The 22,104-nt window shown below is 32.3% G+C and overlaps 2 protein-coding genes across 2 annotated transcripts; both read right to left on the bottom strand.

Annotated features, from left to right (window-relative positions):
* Nucleotides 1-9,283: 9,283 nt before the first annotated feature.
* Nucleotides 9,284-10,331, bottom strand: LOC131624678 (transcription factor HEC1-like). Its single transcript, XM_058895607.1, has one exon. The coding sequence runs from the start codon at nt 10,128-10,130 to the stop codon at nt 9,459-9,461; it is 672 nt and encodes a 223-aa protein (XP_058751590.1). The 5' UTR covers nt 10,131-10,331; the 3' UTR covers nt 9,284-9,458.
* Nucleotides 10,332-11,290: 959 nt separating this feature from the next.
* On the bottom strand, nt 11,291-12,067 carry LOC131624663 (uncharacterized). The gene has a single exon (XM_058895596.1). It carries the CDS (start codon nt 12,065-12,067, stop codon nt 11,291-11,293), a length of 777 nt encoding a protein of 258 aa, XP_058751579.1.
* Between the last annotated feature and the right edge of the window lie 10,037 nt (nt 12,068-22,104).

Raw genomic sequence — 22,104 nt, 5'->3', positions numbered from 1 at the left:
GCTGATATAGATAGTACCACTCAATCCTTATAAACCTCCATTCAATTGTATAGTCTTATACCTATACAACCTCAAGATCCTTCTCATTCTGATGTGAATTCGGCGACCAATCATCTCCCTCTTCGGCCTTGGGAGTATCTCAATGTCATGCCTCATGCACCTACAACTCTCCGCCCTCGTTACATGCCTACAAGCTTCCACTTGGTTCATCCCCGAACCACATCATACTGGAAGAGGTCTTCTCTAATACCATTTATAATGCCCATGACTACTTTCAAGATTACTAATTGACCTTACAAACCAACACGAATCTTTTTTGCATGCTTTATCCTCAATCGTACGCTTTTCGCGAAACATCCCAGAAGGTCACGAATCCAAATACTACTCCAAGTCAAACACGTTTAACTGTGGAGTTCTTATTTGTTAGGCTACTGAAAAGAAGATGCATCTTGTTAGTATATGTAGTATCAATAAATTCTTATAAGCCTTCCTTCAACCATGCAGTCCCATACCTGCACAACCTCAAGATCCCTCTCATTCCAATGTGAATTCAGCGACCATTTCTCCCCTTCTCCAGCCATGGAAGTGTCTCATTGTCATGTGTAACACCCCTTACTAACCCCGCGGCAATTTTAAAACAATTATTCAGAGTACATGAAATAAGGGTGCCACAATTCATAATAAATAAACATCAGTCAGTCATGTCATGCATTCACTGAGGTAATCATCATAATTTAAAATGTTTCATGTTCACACAGCGGAAATTTATCAAAAACGGACTAAGTTTAACATCTTTAAAACTTATCCTTCAAAACATCAAAAACATAACTAGAGTCATAATCATAAACTCTAAACAATCGCGTCCCCAGTGTTACAACTATCAGAGCATGACACCTGAAGCTAACTAAGACCCTGACTCATGAGCTAATCCTCACCGAGTCGAACAGCCGCTATCCTCAATCTGAAAATGACAACATGTAAGGGTGAGTCTCATCATAATTAACAAATGTTATAAGGTTATAAAGCAATAACACATCACAGTTGTATCGTTCACCCAATTGTTTCATAAACAGACATTCAAAACAATCAAACAACAATCAACACATCATCAGCATTTACAACACTGGAATACATCCAATCATGTTATAAAGTATGCATATGTATGAACCGACACTATGCATGTGGTACCAACATCATCAAATGGGAATAACCCATGACCGATCCAACATCGTCCAAGATACGGCCCTGCCAGCACAGATTCCACACAATGGGAATCATGCCCTTCACTGATCCAACACACCCTTATGGATACAGTATCATCAATGAACATGAATGAATGCAACATATATAACATACTTATACCACCATCATCATCAATCATCAACATCATCATCATCATTCAAGTATGTTCATATATATTTAACATCATTCAATCACAATTCCATCATCATCATATACAAAACATACACATATTTGCACCAATCATCATATTCAATAAGAATAGCATACATGTATTTTCATAATTTTAAAACCATTCAATCATCATCATATAGGTTATCCTATAAGGTTCGTTTAGCTCGAAACGGCACATCAAACGGACCAACAGTTAAAAAGTTATGCATCTTTGAACTTTTCAAAAATATCTCAAAACCAACAGCACGCGGCGCCATCATCAGTTTGCGGCGCGAACTGAGCGTCCCAAGAATTCCTTGGCTCCCTGCCAAGCTGTTCGCGGCGCAAACATCCACACACAGCGCGAAGCGAGGAAAAGTTACGCCTTCGCGGCGCGAACACAGGTACGCGCGCGACCTGAGCGTATCACAAATTCCTGGCACTCTGCCCACCTGTTCGCGGCGCCAACCCTATGTACGCGGCGCGAACCGGCGATTTCAGAAACCCCAACCTGCAGAAAACAGCATTCTACACATTCCAAACGCACCTAATTCATACCAGTACGAACCTAGGGAATTAGAATGCACAAACCACACAAAATACATCTCAAAATACACCAATTACACATCAATTGAGACCATAACAACGCAAACATCATAGATTCAAACATAGAGATCAAACATCACACAATTGACTCAATCCCTAAACCTATCATATGACTCAATCGAATCGAATTCCACATCTATTCAGTATTATCAACCCCTAACCCGATAATAGATGATAATTAGATAAGTCCCCCCTTACCTTAGCCAAATTCTTGAATTGGTTCCTCTTCCTCTTTGGTTCTCCTTCACGTTCTTCAGCTCCTCTTCTCACAGCTTCTGGTTTTCACGTTCTAATTTTTCCTTCTCCTCTTGTTTTCCTTTATTTTATGAAAAACTTAAAATTAGAAATGGGCTCTTACACAATTACACCCCCACTTTACTAATTCCACTGCATGGCCCAATAACTTAACATTTTATTATTTTTCCACATAATCCAACAAAATGTTAATTTTCCATAATTAATTTAAAACTTGATTAAATTAATTAAATAAGAATTTTCAGGATGTTACATCATGCCTCGTGCACCGACAACTATTCCTCGCCCTCGTTGGCCTCGGGTGTTACACGGATCCTCCTTTGCCTACAGTAACCCAAGGCGTTCCTTGCCTCAATAAGAATGGAACGTTCTAGGTCAACCGCTTCATCTCCATATCTCTCAAACAACTCAAACTCAATGCCCTCTCTTGTCATCCGCACAATGTTATGAAAAATCGGCAAGACATCAATGGCATAATCATCCTTGTCTTTATCATTCTCCAGAATCTCCTCAAAAGCAGGTCAATGAGGACGTCCAGGAATGTATGGTGTCATGTATGAGTGTGACACAAAATAAAACCATGTCATATAACCCTAATTCCATTCTTGAATGGACTCCAAGTTGATAAATATTTGAGGTAAGCCACATCCACGTAGGTTGCACTTTTGTCCACAAACATGGACGTGCCAACTAAGAACATGAAGTAGCACCTCAGGGATCACTCCCTGTGGTAGGTAACCCACATACCATCGGCGTCCAGGCTTTCAGCTAACTCCAAGTTTTTGTGATACAACTCAGCCAACCAAGAGAACTTGGCATGTGCACCCCTGGTTCTACTACATTGCCTCATGGCTACCTCGAGGCCAGCTTCCAAATAAACCACCATCATCTCTGCTGTCTCGGCCCTAGTGATCTTAGAATGATCAAGCAACCTTCCTCTAATGGGAAGGTGTAAGAGACAAGCTACATCATCCAATGTAATAGTCATCTCGCCGATGGACAGGTAGAAAGATGACGTTTTATTATGCCATGTCTCAGCAAATGCAGCCTCTATGCCATGATTGATGGTGGTGTATCCAGAAGCACAAAGACCTGCAAGCCCGAAGTTATGGAGTGCATTTTTGAACCACTCATTCTCAGGCTGATAAATATGGTGAATCTTTCTTGCATAGTTCACCGGCTTCAGACATTCATGTTACTGTTGAAAATAAAATAAAACAGTCTAAGACGAGTTGAATTTGATTACAAAATAAAAATATCACCATTCAAAATTATACCTCTCTGTATCATACATTCGGAGCCACATGCTCTCTAAAGAAGTGTCAATGATCCCTCTTGGGAAAGGGTCTACAAGTGGGGCCTAAGGTGCAACTGTGACATCCTCATCATGATGCGCACGACTCTAGGATCCAGACCTCCATGATAGTTGACTCCTAAAGGCCGACGCCTCTCTATTGTGAGGCTCAGGGGGGAAGGATCTAGCATGTTCATGCTTACTTACCCTCTCGCGAAGAGCATATGTAATTAGGGTGGGTTGCCTGAGTCTCAAGATTTCGTTGTTTTCAGTCATAGTCATGGAAAAAATTAATAAATGATATTAGTATGAGGAAGGATAGAGTTCAAAGATGTATCTTTGAAAACCTGAAGCCGAACACTTCTAAGATGCATCTCCGAAAGAAAGCTTCGATCACCTTCAATGGCAGAAGTGCTTCTACAACTTTCATAACGATCCAAACTCTTCCAAGCTCATCTAAATCATATAAACACAGTCTATACATAAACTATTTGAAATGCTAATGCTTTCTAATGCATTAAAACTAACCTATTTGAGCTAATACATTAATCAAAAATCAAAATATGCTACATTAAAACTTAGTCAAAATTGTGTTGATGAAGGTGTAAAGTGCTCTGATGTTAGAGGGAGTTGAGAATGACAAGTTACAAGTAAATGTTTCTTCGAATCTTGATCTTGAGTGGGAATTGGAAATGGGTAAAGTGAGGTAGAGAGAGAAAAATTCCTCAAAAATGAAGAACGGGAAGAGGGAGGGTCTGGCACAAGCTTTAAATATGCTCTCCTAATTCGGAGATGTGCATCTCCGAATACACCCTACAAAGACCTTCAAATATAAATCTCCGAATTAGCTTGTGGTTAAAATAGAGATTTGGTGCGTCCGAAGATGCATCTCTGAAAACAGTAAGCATTTTTGAAATTTCACACAGGGCCTGAGAGAAATAGCAAGGGAAGGTTGCGATGAGAAAGTAGGTGTTCAAATCCTAGTTCCCTACTTTTTGATTTAATTATTTATTTCATTAAAAAAATTCTACTAAAATCAAGAAACTATATTCTCTTTCAACCAATACCTTTAATCTTTTGAAAGCATCAAATGCACTAGACTTTCCTTTCAAATAATAGATCCAATTTTTCCTAGTAAAATCATTTGTAAAGGTGATGAAGTACTTGTTTTCTCCAATTGAATCTGATATCATTGGTCCACAAATATCAGAGTGGACAAGCTCTAGTTTTACATTATCTCTCTAAATTGTCTGTTTAGGAATGGGATCCATGTGTTACTTCCCTACCAAGAAATAAGTGCATTTTTCTTTTCTGTTTGCTAGACTTAGCAAACCCTCACCATTTCCTTCTTCACAAATGTGGCTAGGCCCTTAATGCTCACGTGTACATATTTGATATGCCACATTTGAGATTCCAATTGCTTAGTAGTCTTAAAGCACATTGGCACGATGTCTAGTGCATTAATCACATACATCCTATAATGATAAATTTGAGTAATTAAGATCAAACATTTTCTTCATGAAATATTTGGCAAGAATCATGCTTGAACACAATACTTAGATTCTTCTACTGAAGTTGTCCAATGTTTAGGAGATTATTTCTCAAGCCATGTAGGTAGTACACTTCAACAATCACGTATGTCTTGCAATAAATGCTTAGCTTCATATTCCCTTTTTCCATGACAGACATTTTTTAGTTATCTCATAATTTGACAGTTTCCCTAAAGCTTTAATCAAATTCAAAGAACCAAGTTTCAACTTCAACCATATGATTGCTACAGTTAGAATCAAGATACCATGTTTCCTCCATTGGTACAATTACTTGATTCACTTTTTGCCATCAAAATCATCTTTTCTTCTACATTAAATTCATTGTAGTTGACATTTTCTTCCCATCTAGGATACTCAATTTGATAGTGACCTAACTTATAGAACTTATAGCATTCTACATATTCTCTACTTTGTCTACCTCTGCCACGATCTCTAATTGAGAATCTTCCTCTACCTCTCCCAGCATCTATTCCTGCATTGGACACATTCAAGGCTTGTACTTCAATGAAATCTCTTTGACCATTCATTCTTTGCTCATGCACAATTAAACTATTTTGCATTTCATAAAAGGAAAATGTTGTCATATCATTAGACTCTACAATGGAGCACATAACATAGTTGAATCTTGTTGACATCGACCTCAGATTTTTCTCAACAACCAATACTTGCGCCAATTTTTCCTTATGTGCAGCCATTTAATCAACATTGACCTCATCAATTGTTTCAATCTCCCCCGTAGCAAAAATCTCAAATTCTCGTCGTAAAGACTACATGTGTGTTTTTTTTACCTTTTAAGTTCCATGATACTTGCGACACATAGCATCCCAAATGTCCTTGGCTGTGTTTCACATAAGGATGGTTTCCATGATCGACCAATTAATAGACTGGAACATGTAATTCTTGTCTTCCAAATATTTAATTTTGCTCTCCTCAGCAGCCTTCAATTGTTCTTGTGTTTCATCTAGAGGTCCAACCATGGTGCCATTCTCGATCAATCCCTAGTACTTCTTGGATGGAAGCAAATTCTCCATTAACATGAACCAATGGTCATAAAAGCCACCAAATCTTGAAATTACAGGCTGAATGAATCTGTCTTGTGAGGACTCAGTCATGATGAGAAGGATAGAGGGTAAAGGATGGAAAATAAGCAGGGTTTAAGAGTGAAAGAAGGAAGTAGAAGCAAAGCAATGACGCAAGAAGAAGAAACGATTGATAGTTATAATTGAAAAACTGCGAGTTTTCAATTGGACATGATTAGGATCCCAACTAAGGTGATCATTACGTATAGAACAAGTAATGTTGTAACTAACTCTCTACTAACTAACTAACATCTAACCAACAAACCTTAACAAGTATATACCAAAAATACACCCTCTTGCACCCAATATTAATGGACTTGATGTGCATATATAAATGGTGAGTCTGTCAAATCAATAGGCTCTTGATACCATATAAAAAAAATTAGAATTTGGTATAACTTATTTCTACAAAATCAATTTGTTTTTTTTAATAGGCAAATCTATTAGATGAGAGCATAAGGGATACTCCACTCGGAAAACAAACTCGAGACGTACTTACTTCCTAAAGCAAAGAAGAAGAGTGTTCAAAAGGGAGAAATTACAACCATCTACAAAATTACAAAAAGATAGTAACCAAGTCCCCAATCTTATAACAATTATCGTCATACATTCATCAAAATTAAACACCATGTCTTTGGAAATAACCTCATTGCGAGACAACCTAAAATCCACATTGTAACTAGCCATATAACCGCTACAGCCTACTGTTATTCTCGCCAACATCAATTTATAAAATGAGGAGTATCATTATATATATAAATTTTTGAAGGTCCAATAACTAATTCATTCTCAAATAAATGAGACAGAAACATGGTGATACATATTCGAATTTGCAGGGGCGGTTCTATAGCCCGGCGAGCCCGGGCACGCGCCCGGGCTCAACCCATAATTTCTTTGTATTTCTCCCAATTTAATAGTATGTTTTTAAATGAAACCAGAGGCAAAATTAGTAAAAATAAAGGTGTAAAAATTAAAACAGATGAATACCCAATGGTCCAGATAGGCCCAACTCAATTAATTATTTATAACTTAGAATAGAAATTAAAAAAAAACTAATTATATACTTCTCTCTGCGAGACTGTTCCTATTTTCTCAATTCCTCTCTCCCAATCCCATCATCACCGTCACTTTGAAGCAGCAGGTATTTCTCTTAATTTTTCTTTTTATTATAACAATATATTATTATTACATTATTTATATTATATAGATTAAGTTATATAGTTAGTAGTAGGGGTGGCCAACGGGCATGCCCGCCCCGTTTAGGCCCGCCCCGCAAAAGCCCGCGAAAAAACGGGGCGGGGCGGAGCGGACATATTAGAGAGTGCGGGTCTAAAACCTTGCCCCGCCCCGCAAAAAAGTGAGGGCGGGGCGGGGAAAGCCCGCGGGCATTGAACCTTTTAGGCCTACAAATAGTAAAATTGAATGAAAAAGCTCATGCCCGCAAAATCCCGCAAAAAAACGGGGCGGGGCGGGGCGGGCATACTAAAGAGAGCGGGCCTAAAACCTCCCCCCGTCCCGCAAAAAAGTGCGGGTAAAACGGGCTTTCCCCGCGGGCCGGGCCTGTTTTGCCACCCCTAGTTAGTAGTACTAGTAGTACCTATTTGTATGTTGAAAGTTGAATGTTGTACCTGTAATCCTGTACCGCAATTGCAATAGATTATATAGGTTCAATTTCATTTGTATGTTGAATATTGTAGACTGTAGTGATGTACCTGTACTGCTGTACCGTAATTGCAATAGGTCATATAGGTTCAATTCAATTTCATTTTTATTTTATATGACTAGGTCATTGTATATATTACTTGACATAGAACAACCCCTAGTGGCTGGTACTACATGCAATTATGCAATTGTAATATAAATTAACATACTATATATTATAATAAAATAGTTCAATATTTTTTAAAATCTAAAATAGTTTAATTTTTTGTTTTATATATATATATATATATATATATATATATATATATATATATATATATATATATATATATATATATATATATATATATAATTCATTTTTTTTTAGAATTCTCTTTTAATTTTGTTGTTATGATTTATTTATTTAATTTAATTATTCGGTCTCGTCAATTTGTGTGTTATAAATTCTTTATTTAAAAATTCTTTTCATTGAATCATTAAATTTCAGATGGATCACCGGTTTAGTGAAGGAAGTAACGTTGTGCTGGATTGCTTCTCATGTCTTGACCCTAAGAACTCTTTTTTCAAGTTTGATGTTGATAAGCTTGCCCGTCTTGCTAATATTTATCATGCATACTTTTCTGATGATGATCGTGGAACAATAAGGGAGCAACTTGAGACTTATGTACATCAAGTGAAAATGCATGCTTCATTTACTTCTTGTGAAGATGTTCAAAGTTTGGCTATGAAGATAGTTCAAACTGAAAAACATTTGGTATTTCCATTGGTCTACAAGCTCATTGAGTTGGCTTTGATATTGCCGGTGTCGACATCATCTGTTGAAAGAGCATTTTCAGCAATGAAGATTATCAAGTTTAATTTGCGCAACAAGATTAATGATGTGTGGTTCAATGACTTGATGATATGTTACACCGAGCGGGATATATTCAAGTCACTTAAAGATGTTGATATTATTCGAACATTCACTGCAAAGAAGTCTCGGAGAGGGCATTTACCTCTTAATTTTATTTAGCACACTATTCGCAGGTTAGGTTTCATCTCTCTTATGTAGCACACTTTATGACTATTTATATATGGTCACATGTAGCGTGCAGTTAAATTTATTTGCCCAGGCTGCATAAAATTTCTGGCTCCGCCACTGCGAATTTGGGGCGTCACACGTACCTATGGTGTCATAGAAAAAATTTGATGCCTCAAAAAATAGAGCCATGTTTTGTAGAAATTGGTGGGCCAACACTAATTATTGGATCGGAGGGTCGAATGATTGATAAATGGCAAGCAATAACGCATCATGCTTCATTATACACATGAATGCTGCACCATATAGAGTACAGTTTTATTTTTGTTGACAAAATGTTGATCAATATGTTTCCATAAGGTATGAAACACTGAACTGCAGTATATATATAATATATGCCACAAACATAATCATTGTCCAAGATCTCTAAACAGATTTATATATATTTTAAGCACTTAAATTTAAACCATAATTATTCTTCTAACATTTTGTGATCTTTTTTATTTCATTTGGTTCAACTAACATTCCTTCATTCATTAGAAAATTACAATCACAAACATGGAGAAACCATGCTCCAAATTAAGCAAATTAATATCTTAATACTAGCTAAGCAATTGTTTAGAAGTAGACCCTACCATTTGAAAAGGTTGACAACCCTTCATCATCAAAGCAGAAGAATAATTCATTACATTAAAATTATTCATAACACCACCAGCACCAGCACCAGCACCAATGTGTGATGATCTATTATTAGCCCCAGCTTGTTCCAAACTCTGAACCTGTTTCTTCAAAAACTTCACATAATGTATAGCTTCATCCAACATAGAAGCAGTGTCCATTTTTGTTCCACCAGGTACTAATCTCTGCAGTATCCTTATCCTTTCACTTATCCTTTCCCTTCTATGCCTCGCCGCTACGCTCTGCGGATCCTTCGATATCTTCACGTTCCTTCTCTTCGGTGGCCTAATTGACTCCGGATCGATATGCACCGGTTGCATCACTGCTATTCTGAATATCATTTCTCTCATGGCCGCCATGGAGTTCTTCTTATCAGAAGAATTAGGGTTATAATGAGAAGATGGTACTTGGATAGTGTTGTTGAAACTGACATTAGAGTGTAGAAATGGATCAGTAGTAAAAGTTTGTGGAGAGAAGTTAAATAATGGAACAGTATTGGTATTGGAAGTTCCATGGATTATTTCTTGGTAAGAGGAAGGTTCAGAGAAATTATCAGGAAACTTTTCCATTTGCATCATCATTGAGATCATGTCCATACTATGATGGTGTGACAAAGAGAAAAGGAAGGTGCAGAGAGAGTATGGGAGAGAATGGTGTGAAAGTAGGGTTTGTGATCAGAAAGATAAGGAGCGGAAGAATATATAAATAAATAAAAAAAGACTAGTAGTGAAGAAGAATCATGAAATGAGTGCAGAGAAGATAGAAAGATAGATGATGTATTATGATAACCGACCAACAACAATATCTATACCTGCAAACTCACTGTAAGTGGAAGGTCTTTTTATAGCAACTTGTCTTCTAAATTATTATTTTATATTCAGTTATAAAAATGAAGTCATTTAGTCAATTAATTCTAATATAGATCGAAGTAGTTGGTAATTGAATTTAAAGAGGATAAGTTGTTATTTTAGAGTTTAAGTTTTAACTGCAACATTTATATATTAATAAATAAAGTATTAGTATTTATAAATTAATAATTAAAAAAATTAGTGTTTTTATACTCGTTTAATGGAAAAAATATTAGTGTTAAATAATTTATTAAGTGAAAATATTATTATTTTTGATAATTTATTTAGGGACAAGATCAAATGACAGCAAGGTGTCAAAGTTATTAACGGTTGAGATTTGATGTCAAATTAAACTTTGGCACCTTGATATCATTTGATCTTATCCCATTTATTTAATTTACTAATAAAATAGTTATATCTTGACCTAATAAATTATTTAACACTAATTTTTTTCTAATAAACAAGTATAAGAAGCACTAAATTTTTTTGAAATTTTTTTGAAATGGTTAATTTATAAATATTATTAGTTAATTTATTAATATATAAAATGTTGCAGTTAAAGACATCAGTGCTTCTTATACTCATTTAATAGAAAAAAATATTAGTGTTAAATAATTTATTAGGTGAAAATATTATTATTATTGACAATTTAATTAATTTATCAATAAAATAGGTATGTAAAATATTATTGATAATTTAATTAATTGATCAATAAAAAAAATATACAATAGATCTATTTCAACATATAAATCCATATATAAAAAATAAGCATAAAATGAATAAAAATGACTAAATTTTTTTTCAATAAGCAAGATATATTGAAGAGAGAACAATGGGTTCTCTAAACCATTACAAAATAACAAAAGATCAACATCCACCGAAAAGAAAAAATTACAAACCAAATAAACTTACGAGAGGAAAAACAACGGATCCTTAGAAAACTCGTAAAAAGAGAAATTGGAATGAGTAATTTTTCCACAAAATGTCCACCTCCAAACAATCATCTTAATATTCCAAATGGTATCATTAATACTCCATTTATCCTTCCGGAAAGACACCCCATTCCTTAACAACCAAATGGTCCAATTAGTGGCTAGCCAAACAACACCTAACTTCCTCTCTTTCACCTTTTTTAAACGAAAAAACCGGTGCCAATTCATAAAATTTTCCAAACCATCTTCCTCACCAATGCCCACTTTTCCCACCCACAAAGCAACTTCCCTCCAAATATTCTTAACCACCAAACAACTAAAAAATAAATGCTTCAAGTTCTCCACACAAATCCCACACAACACACACTTTAAATTATCAAGAGACAAAGGGGTACCTCTAGATAGCAAAAGATCTTTTGTGGGAAGTCTATTCCGGAAAAGTCTCCAACCAAATGCCTTTATTTTGAACGGAACATCCATTTTCCAAAGAAAACCAAAAACGCCATCATTCTTTTTTGGAGGACCGAATGGGATTCGAAGACGGTCATAAAAATTATAGCACGAAGAAACCGAAAAAATTGACTCCGAATTTCCCCTCCAAACCACCGAATCCTTCCCTTCCTTCCACCCCTCGAACGCCTCCAACCGGCCCTTCAAATCATCCAAAATATTACCGAATCCACCTTCCCTCAAAACTCCCTCATTTAAGCCTAAATCCCCCCAACACCACCTATGCTCCTTCCAACCACCCATTGCCGCCACCGAAACACTCTTCAAAATAGAAGCTTCAAAAAGGACCTAAAAATGACTAAATTGAGTGTATTTAATGTGGATCTCTATACCATTTTAGATAAAATATATTAAAATAGTAAACTGTACCTATAAACTGGATTCATATTAGATGTACACAACATAACTAACTATTACTAACAATTTTTATCTCTAACTAATATGAGAAAAAAATATATTAGTGCACCTTGTTGATACTTGTGAGACAGATTAATTTGATGTATATTAAATTAGAAATGTAAAGAAAATCTAAGAAGGTGGATCATAAATGATTGATTTAACAATATATATTAATTATTATTATCACCGATGGATGAAAACCGTCCCATGATGTGTGGGGTTACCTCTAAGAAGGGTTATTGAACCAATCCACCATTGATTTTATAGGAAAATGAAATGTCAAAGGTTGAAGCATTTAAGATCAATGGTTGACAAAGAATAAGGGACCACATGACGGATGGGATTGAATGCTGCTGGTGCATGAACCAGGTTTCAAAGTTTATATATCAATGTGTTGTTTTCTTTTGACTGAAAACTCTTTGCTTTGTAATCAAAATTTTACTACTTTGTTTTTTAAAAGTAGACCCTACAGTCACATGATAATTGTCAGAGTTAAAAAAATGTTGGTACAAGCTTCTAGGTTGCGTCCGTCACCAATGGAAAATGCCCTAACAGGATGAGATGAGATGAGATGAGATAGTGTGGAAAAATAGGCTTTGAAAAAAAAAAGTGTAGATGAACAAAGTGACGAAATTACGGAGAAAAATCATACAAACAAAATATGTTTAAATATGATAATTCGTTATTTAAATAAAAATGAAAAGAAAAAACATAAAATTGACCCTAAGTCAACTCTTTAATTCTTAAGGGTGTTTTAAATTTTGTCCTTCATCTTAAGTGATATGATTGAGTTACATAAAATTTTTAAAACACTCTTTAATTTCAACTATCCAACTTATATTTAATGGTTTTCATCTCTAACTTATTTTTAAAACACTCTTTAATTTCAACTATCCAACTTAAATTCAAAATATTTAAACCGTATGACTCGTGGGATAATGTAACCTCTAAGTTAAAAACGCTTTTAGTTTAACTAAACTTACACTTTGTTTTATTTAAATTGTCTCCAATTTTAAAAAAGAAATACTGCCACACCAAACCACTTCAGAAAAACAAGTCTACTCAAGGATACAAAGCAACACACCAACAAAAAGAGCGAGCTAAAAAGAGATAGACTTAACTACCTACCGAAAACAAAAAAAGAAAGGTTAGAGACCGTCAGACAACACAACACAAATGTAGGCACCAGAGCGAGTTATTCTCTCAGTCAAGCAAAGAAAGGTTAGAGACCGTCAGACCGGAGCTGAGAGTGAATTCACCTCCAACTCGAGCCAATGATTGAATTCATCTAATAATTAAATATCTTAATTTCCTAAATAAAAAATTACTTTATTTTCACATTTCCAAATATTCTTGCTCTTACCAAACCCTTTAAAAACCCCTAAAATTGAATGCCAAAAGAGGTAAAGGCATTGTTATCCATCTAGGCATTTTATACTAGATAAAAAAGTGATCTCGCACTAAATAAACAACGGTCCATAAATTCAATGTGCCCTAAACACATTGCACACTCCACTATCAATAAAAACGGTTCGTTGAATATAGAGATTCTGCTCAATTGATAATGTATTTTAGTAAAATATTTGTCAAGACAAAACCAAAATTTTACATAACGCTCTACTCTTTCAACCCTAGCCAAACCCTGGATCACCCTAGTCGACCTAACTTCTCCATTCACCATTAGGGAGAAAAGCCTCAAACTTAGATTGAACTCACACAAAAACCTTTCAAAGGATTAAGTAATCTCGACTTAAACAACGCTCCATTTGATCTGTTTATATGATTCTCTATTAGTAAAGTGAACAAATTCATATTATTTGAGAATTTATGCTTATCTTGGCCACAATGTATCTAGCAGACATACAACACAATGCAAAAATCCCACCAGAATCATTTTCTCAATAAAAAATGATTAATGTTTCACATTTTAAACCAAACACCCCGCTCAAAAACATCACTTATCCAATGAGAAAGTTAATGAATAAGTTGGATCCTGAGGAATCAGTGCAGCCATTCCAACCAAACACTGCTTCTCTGAGATAATCACGTTTATCGAGATAGATTGGGAAGTAACGGTTGTGAAATGTAAATGCGGACCCTCCTTTCCTTATACGTACTGCTCTCACTGCACCTCTACCTCTATGACTTCACTGTTCATCTATTCTCATTTCTCAACTAGAATTACAAAAGATATATATTATCATTTGAACTTTTTAATATCATGTAAAAAAAATATTATTCAAGAATATTTTAGCTTCATCACAAGTTATCTAAAAAAAATGTACTAATATTTATTATTTACTATATGTTAATGTTGTTGGTGGTACGGGTAACTGTTTGGCCAGCCTTATTCTGAATTGCATAATAATAGTAATAAACTTTAACATTTTTAGTAGCTTTTTCGTTACACAAACGTGTGCAAGACTGCAACTCAATCAATTGTTTTTTTCAACTTAAATAATTCGTCAGTCCAAGTACAATCTGAATCTCCTTTACTACAAAACTTCCACTTTCTCATTCTTCACACCATTCCCATGTCTCTCTAATAGTTTTATATATAATTAGGAAGAATTTAAATTTGATCTATAGATATAAATTATAGTGTATTATAATATTAAAATATAATTTATAATAAGAATTGTTATTTTATAAGATTTGAGAAACTGCTGTCGAAAAGAGAATATAAAAGAATTATTATCTTCTTATTATTTATGATATTCCAAGTGTATGTTTGGTTTGGGTTTTGTAAAAGTCAAAAGCAATTTTAGAGAAGTAGAATTGATTTTAGGTGATTTTAAAATGTTTGGTTAGACAAAAGTATAATTGATTTTGTCTTCAGAATTGATTTACTTGAAACTAAAATTTGTAGCTTCTGCCTACATAATTGATTCTGGATGATTTTTACACTGTAATTTATTGTTCAACTCACTTTCACATAAATATATTCAAACATAAATCAATTCTATTAAATTCAATTCTGATAAAATCAATTTTGTCAAACTCAATTCTGCTAAAATCAATTTTGTCCACCGCCAATCCAATCTTTTAATCGTTTAATAATGCAATAATTAAATAACATTTGATAGACTTCTCATTAAATTTATTTGAATGATTCAGCTGATCTATTCAAATACAAAACTTAGTCAAATAATTTATCAATTATTATTATTTTATAAGAATTGACCACAATATAATTTATTAATAAATAATTATATAAATTCATATTCAATTAATTGAATAATTAATCTCACAAATTAAACTTAAATATCTTAGATTTTCCATAGTACTATTATACTATAAAATTATGTTATAAATGAAATTGATATATTGATCTAAGTATTATATGATTTGTCCTATCTTATAAAAAGGAGAGAAATAAGATAAGATATAAAATAAAGAGAAAAGGGGTGATGCACTGACAGTGTAAAAAAAATTTATACTGTCAACCAATCACGACTTTGTTAAACACCAAGTCATACTTTAAATCTTAAATTACTGATATGATGTGGCAGAATAAAATATTTTTATTGGATGACAGTGTAAATTTTTTTTACACTGTTAGTGCACTACCTTTTAACTCTAAAACAAATTAGAACAGAAAAAGTGGTCCCTCGCTAGAAATTAAATGTGCTTGAATTTACTGAATTTACACCAGAATTGCATAAATCTAAAGCTAAAGTGAACAAGTAACATTTCAGGTTGTCTAGCTATTCTTTTTATAAAATCATAATTGTTGCTAAAGCAGCCTTTTTCAATGAAAAAAAAAAAGAAAGAAAGCATCATCTATGATGTATCACTATTGTGATAGATACAATAACTCTTTATTGTAGTAATTGGCAGTGAGAAAAGTGAGTTAACAATTAAGTCTTGTTTTTGCAATATTCAATGTATAGTAACTTAAGTTGGACAAAAGGTGAAAATGATTTTTCAACCGACATTGACAGTAGAGTAGTAATATATAGTCAACTATAGTATTTAAAAAAAGAGGGTGATGTCGTGCTTTTAGTTATACTCTTGCGGTAGTAGTAACTTTTTGTAGCTCAACTAGTTTTGTTGACGGTGCATCATCGTTCATTTGAACCAAAACCTTTTGATGTTATATAGTGTTTGTTTAGATTAGAACTAACTTGGTTCATGCATGTGAATAGGATGAGATGGTGATAGAAATGAGTAAATAATTCTCATGCTATTGGTGAGAGGTGACCACCACAAATGGAGCGGTTTGTTTGTAATAAAGATGAGGATAAAAATAATTGACAAGTAATGATAACATTTTTTAAAACACTAAATGTTAGAGTGCGTTTGAATAAGAAATTTTAATGAATTAATGTAATTTTTTTGAAAATATTTAAATTGTATTATTGTAAAAAAATTGGTTAAAATTTTTAAGAATTTTTAAAAGAAAAACTTAGGTACAATTATTTAGGGGTGGTTCTTAATATTTTCCAATGAAAATATGACACATATATATAAATATGATTTAGTGAGTGAAAATAGGAGAAATTTGCATACGTGTAAGAGAAAGTAATATATTTGTCATATTTTCATTAAAAAATAGTAAGAATCATATTTAAAGAATTTTGTTCTTTTTAGAATGAATAAATTTTACAAAATATTTTGTCAAATTAAATTTAGGAAAATTTAAATACCACTTAAAAATTAAAAATTAAAAATTAAACATTTCTTCTTTATACTGAACATGAATTGAAATTCAAGAATTACAAATAGTTGTTAAAGTAAACTTGGACTATAACAATGCCTCTTTAACCTAGTTTTTCACGTAAACGTGTTATTAACAAAATAAAGAGAGAAATATAATAGTGTTTTTCTAAAATAAAAAAAGCACGGTTAACATGTTATATATTTTTTGTGTCTTGGTGCTTCAGTCTGGAGGTGGGGGGTTAACAACAAATATTGCGACATTCAAGTCAACGACAGTCGAAAGCAAAAGATATTTAGAACTAGTAAAGGACCCGTGCATTCGCACGGGTCACGCAAAGTCGATATAAATATTCAAAAATATATAACAATGGTTGATAAGTATATAAAAAAGATACGCAACAAAAAACAATAGAAGTTATAATTGTCATATAAATATTAATTTAATTGTGTCATAACTTGTATATAATTAATAAGTCATTTACCATTGTATTCGCAGTCATCATACAATATTGTTAAAAATATACCATAGGTAGCCATCTACCCGTGCGTTCGCACGGGTCACGTAAGTACAATAAAAAAACAATAAGGATTTTATTCTGTAAATTGTTTTAAATTGTAACAAATATAAATTGATTAAATATTATAATATGTATGGAAAGCCATTAGGATATTTAAAGAATGAAATATCAATAAAATATATTTGTTTAAAGAAATTTTTTTTTAAGTATAATTTATTTTAGCTTTTCAATAATATATAACAAATAATATACAAAAAAAAGCAATATAGTATATTTTATTGGCGAATAATATATATAAGGAAAAAAAAAGCAATGTTTATAATTTAATATTAAAAATAATGTTAAGTGACCATATAATTTAAAACATATTATGTAGTTTTCTTATGGCCAAATATGAATGAATATAATTTATATAAAAATCAAGAAAAAAAAACTTTAAATAATACAGCAGAGTGAATTATTAAAATAATGTATTAAATCCTATAATAATTATGAGTCAATAAATTATTTTTGACAGCAATTAACAAAATGAGGACTATATTGATATATTGAAATTAATTATTATTTATATTGGTTCAATATATTTAGTTATGTATTAAAATAAATAGGCAGTTTAACAGTTTCCAACATCTTTTGCACGTTTACCTACTAAGTAATGATAATGAATTTGAAGGGCAACATTGAAAAATGAAGTCTAAGAGGTTGGAACGTTTCAGTATATAAGTAGATGACAACCTATTAAAATTATTATTTAGTGTCAAAAACGAAATCTATTCCATCTGTTGAGAGAAAAATGGGTAGCTTCTCACAAGTTGCAAAAGCATGCAGGTGGTAGATTTTTCTTCTAAATCCAATCTTTTTTTTCCTTTTTGATATAGTTTGATATTGATTGATCCTTGTTTCCGATTATGCAGAACTTTGAAATTTCTTCTAGTTGAAGACCGTTTACAACGGTTCGCGATTAAACGGAAGCTGAAACGAACATCCAAGCTACTCAGCATGAGATTGAAGTTGAGGAAAAAACGGATTACGAAGATGTGCAGTCAGTTGGCTCTACATGTGAGGAACAATGTTGCATGCGTCTGGGAGAGGGAGAGCAAGGTGAAGAAAATATCACGGGTGTGGAAGAATCAGATGATTGTATGCAATTGGAATGGGAAGCATCAGGCGATCAGAGCTGGCTTGAGATTTGCTGTTATTGAAGAAGTTCAATTTGTAGCTGATGTTATGGGAAGTGTGGGATTGGATATGAAACCCAGAATGATAGAAGTGTCCGATGGAGTGTCTATTGGGAGGATCAACTTTGAAAATGAAAGGTATGACATTATTGCTCAAGGATTTACGAAAAGTATGATATTAGGTTAAAATATCTTATTTGGATTTCACGTTCTTATTATGTTTGTATTTTGCATGACAGTGAATAGAAGATCTGGACAAAGTTGGTGAAGAAACTGAAATCAATGGTTAGGAATGTCTTTGTTGACACAAAATATGATACAATTTTGATATTCAATGCTTTGCATGTTCATCTGTATGTTTCTGGAAATTTTTTAACATTGTTATGTCTGTGCAATGCAGGTTTAGCTGAGGGTGTATTGTTGATGTGTTTATGGTTGTGCTGGATGCCGTGATGTCAACTTTTTGAAGAACAACATTTTTTGATGAATGATTTTGATGGGTTCAGAAATTTTAAATTTCTGAACTTTAATGTAAAGTTAAAAACTTGTTTTATTTATTTTTCAGTTTTTATGTTTGGATTGTAATATTTGGATGGTTTGATAAGTTCTTTATAATTTTAATATTATCATATTCTGATTTGCACTAATGCATGAATATCAAACTGCTCACCATGTTCTACAATTACTCTTATGTGCTGGTGTTGTAGCAGTGATTCTATGACATACTCAATTTATTATCCTTTGGTTATGCTTTACAATTTCATTTTTTTTATGGAAGATATGTATGTTTAATAGGAAATAGGGGAATATATATGGTTAATTTTGTAGGGCTGTAGAAAATTGTAAGGAATAAAAAAAAAATTATGTTAAGGACTTTCTTTGTTTTGATGGTGCTAATTTTATTTTTTAATTATACTGAGATTTATACATTTTGTTTATAACAGATTTGCTATAAAATATACATATAAATATCTTTCTATATATGAAATACTTTAACATGATTATTAGTTTCTTCAAATTGCAAACAATAAATTCGTGACAAAAAATACATATTTTAAACAAAATGTATGTTTAATAGGAAATAGGGGAATATATATGGTTAATTTTGTAGGGCTGTAGAAAATTGTAAGGAATAAAAAAAAAAAATTATGTTAAGGACTTTCTTTGTTTTGATGGTGCTAATTTTATTTTTTAATTATACTGAGTTTTATACATTTTGTTTATAATAGATTTGTTATAAAATATACATATAAATATCATTCTATATATGAAATACTTTAACATGATTATTAGTTCAAATTGCAAACAATAAATTCGTGACAAAAAATACATATTTTAAACAAAATGTATAAATTCAATAATTTGATTGGAATATAATATTAAGGGATTAAAATTAATAATACTCTTTTGTATAAACTAATATTTGTATGATATATAGAGCAGTTGGATAATTTTCTCACACAAAATATTATTTTAAGCTTAAATATTAAAATAAATTACCAATCATGCTAATATTAAAATGTTTATAATTTTATCAAACGACACAATTTAAACAGTTGAATAATTTTGCCCAACAAAAGTGATTTGACATTGTGTGATTTTCATATATTTAATACTGTTACAGAAGATGGCAATATTAATAAAAAATTTATATATATATATATATATATATATATATATATATATATATATATATGTATATATATATATATATATATATATATGTATATATATGTATGTATATATATATATATTCTGTATTATTTTAAAAACAATGTATTAATTATTACTTGTATATTATTACTTGTATATATGTTAAAAAAACATGTCGTAAACCTGAATAAATTTTTTTTGGGCTATTGCAAGTTTTTTTGGCCAGGGTAACCCAACAATTTTCTTGGCCCAATGGTAATTAATATGTGTAACTTCCCATCATTTTGGGGCAGTAAAGAGTTGTCTTGAAATAATTTGTTTTTTTATTGAAAGCAAGCGCAGAATCGGCAAACCAAACGCGCGAGTTATTTGAACAGTACGGTGACTTCGGATTTGCTGCATGCCAAAGAAAAATGTCCGGAGTAAGAAAACCTGTCCACGTATCGATTTCGGACGAAGACGGCGTAGAAATCAGGTACTGCGTTCCATCATTTCCTTAAGATTATGTTTCTGATTATTAGTATTTCAAGTTTCGGAGGCATGAGTTTTGTGCAAGCTTGTTAAAACCGAATTGCTTGAACTTTGAATGTTTGGAGAGATGGTAGAAAGTGGTATTCTGGTTTGAGGAGTATGGTGTCTACTAATAGAGGCAGTTTTGCCTACATTCTCTTTCTGCACTCCATTCATCTTCTTTGCTCTCTTGAACTCGAGCTGACGTTTACGATGAAGTCTTGCTTCTGCTGATCTTTTTTTGTTTAACACATTGCTAAACCATTTATCTTCAAGAGCTTTTTGTTTCTGTTCATCCATATTTTTGGTATTTTGATATCTTTAGACAGTATTTGAAACAAATACTTATGATGAATAAAAAAACATAATACACGTATGCTTAAGAGTTCTGCATATGTAATAATTATAGTAGGAATAGGAGTTGGTATCCGCAGTCATGTTTCTTCTAAAACATCCTTTCATATGCACGCTTAATAGAGTTAATAATTAATCTTTCTCCTCCACACTTCTATTTAAAAAATGGTAATGATTATTATTGCTGGTATTACACGTTAAGTGTTGTTAAAATTTCAAAGCATGATAAAAAGCAATTACGATTGTCTAAAACTTGAAAGAAAGAAAACTTGTGACCAATCGAAAGCATGCAACTTTTGAATTGGGTGAATAAAAGTATTGATTACAAATGAGAGATTCTTAAAAAAACAATTCATAAATAAAACAGTTTAGATGGTATTTTACAACAAAAATAATGGAATAGCAAAGTTATATTGCTTTCTGATAAAAAAACTTGTTGAAATTATCAGTATGAGGCATTATTTAGAAAAATAAATATGTACAGTGAATATCAATATCAGAGCTGCAGCATATATTTGAATATAGTTGGAATATGAAAAATAATATAATTATGAATAGATATGTGACAATACAGTTTTTGTTGAAATCATATATTAGAATATGTAAAGTAGTGTGACAATACATGTTGTATTAAGCATATAGATCAACCATAAGATCAAATGTTTCATCTGATTTATTCAAATAAAATCTCGATATGTAATTAAATACAACATGTTTAAAATACTATTAATTTTAACTTGTCACAAAATGATAAACATTTTTAATCATACAGCACAATTAAACACAATAAAACTGTAGTAACAAAAATACAGCATAAGCATTTGACTAAAACATACTTCACTAATTTAAATTTGCAGTTAAATACCATGTGACAGTACAAATAAACAATGCTTGTCCAAAAGTGATAACAAAAAATACAACCCAATTAAGTTAAAACGTCAAAAAAATGCAGCATCCAATATTAAACAAAATATAAGTCCCAGCAAATAGTAAGTCTATCAAGTCT

The sequence above is a fragment of the Vicia villosa genome, unplaced genomic scaffold (genome assembly GCF_029867415.1).
Source record: "Vicia villosa cultivar HV-30 ecotype Madison, WI unplaced genomic scaffold, Vvil1.0 ctg.000148F_1_1, whole genome shotgun sequence".
Taxonomy (NCBI): domain Eukaryota; kingdom Viridiplantae; phylum Streptophyta; class Magnoliopsida; order Fabales; family Fabaceae; genus Vicia; species Vicia villosa.
Note: the sequence above shows the minus strand (reverse complement) of the source record. Positions and strands in the feature narration are given on the sequence as shown.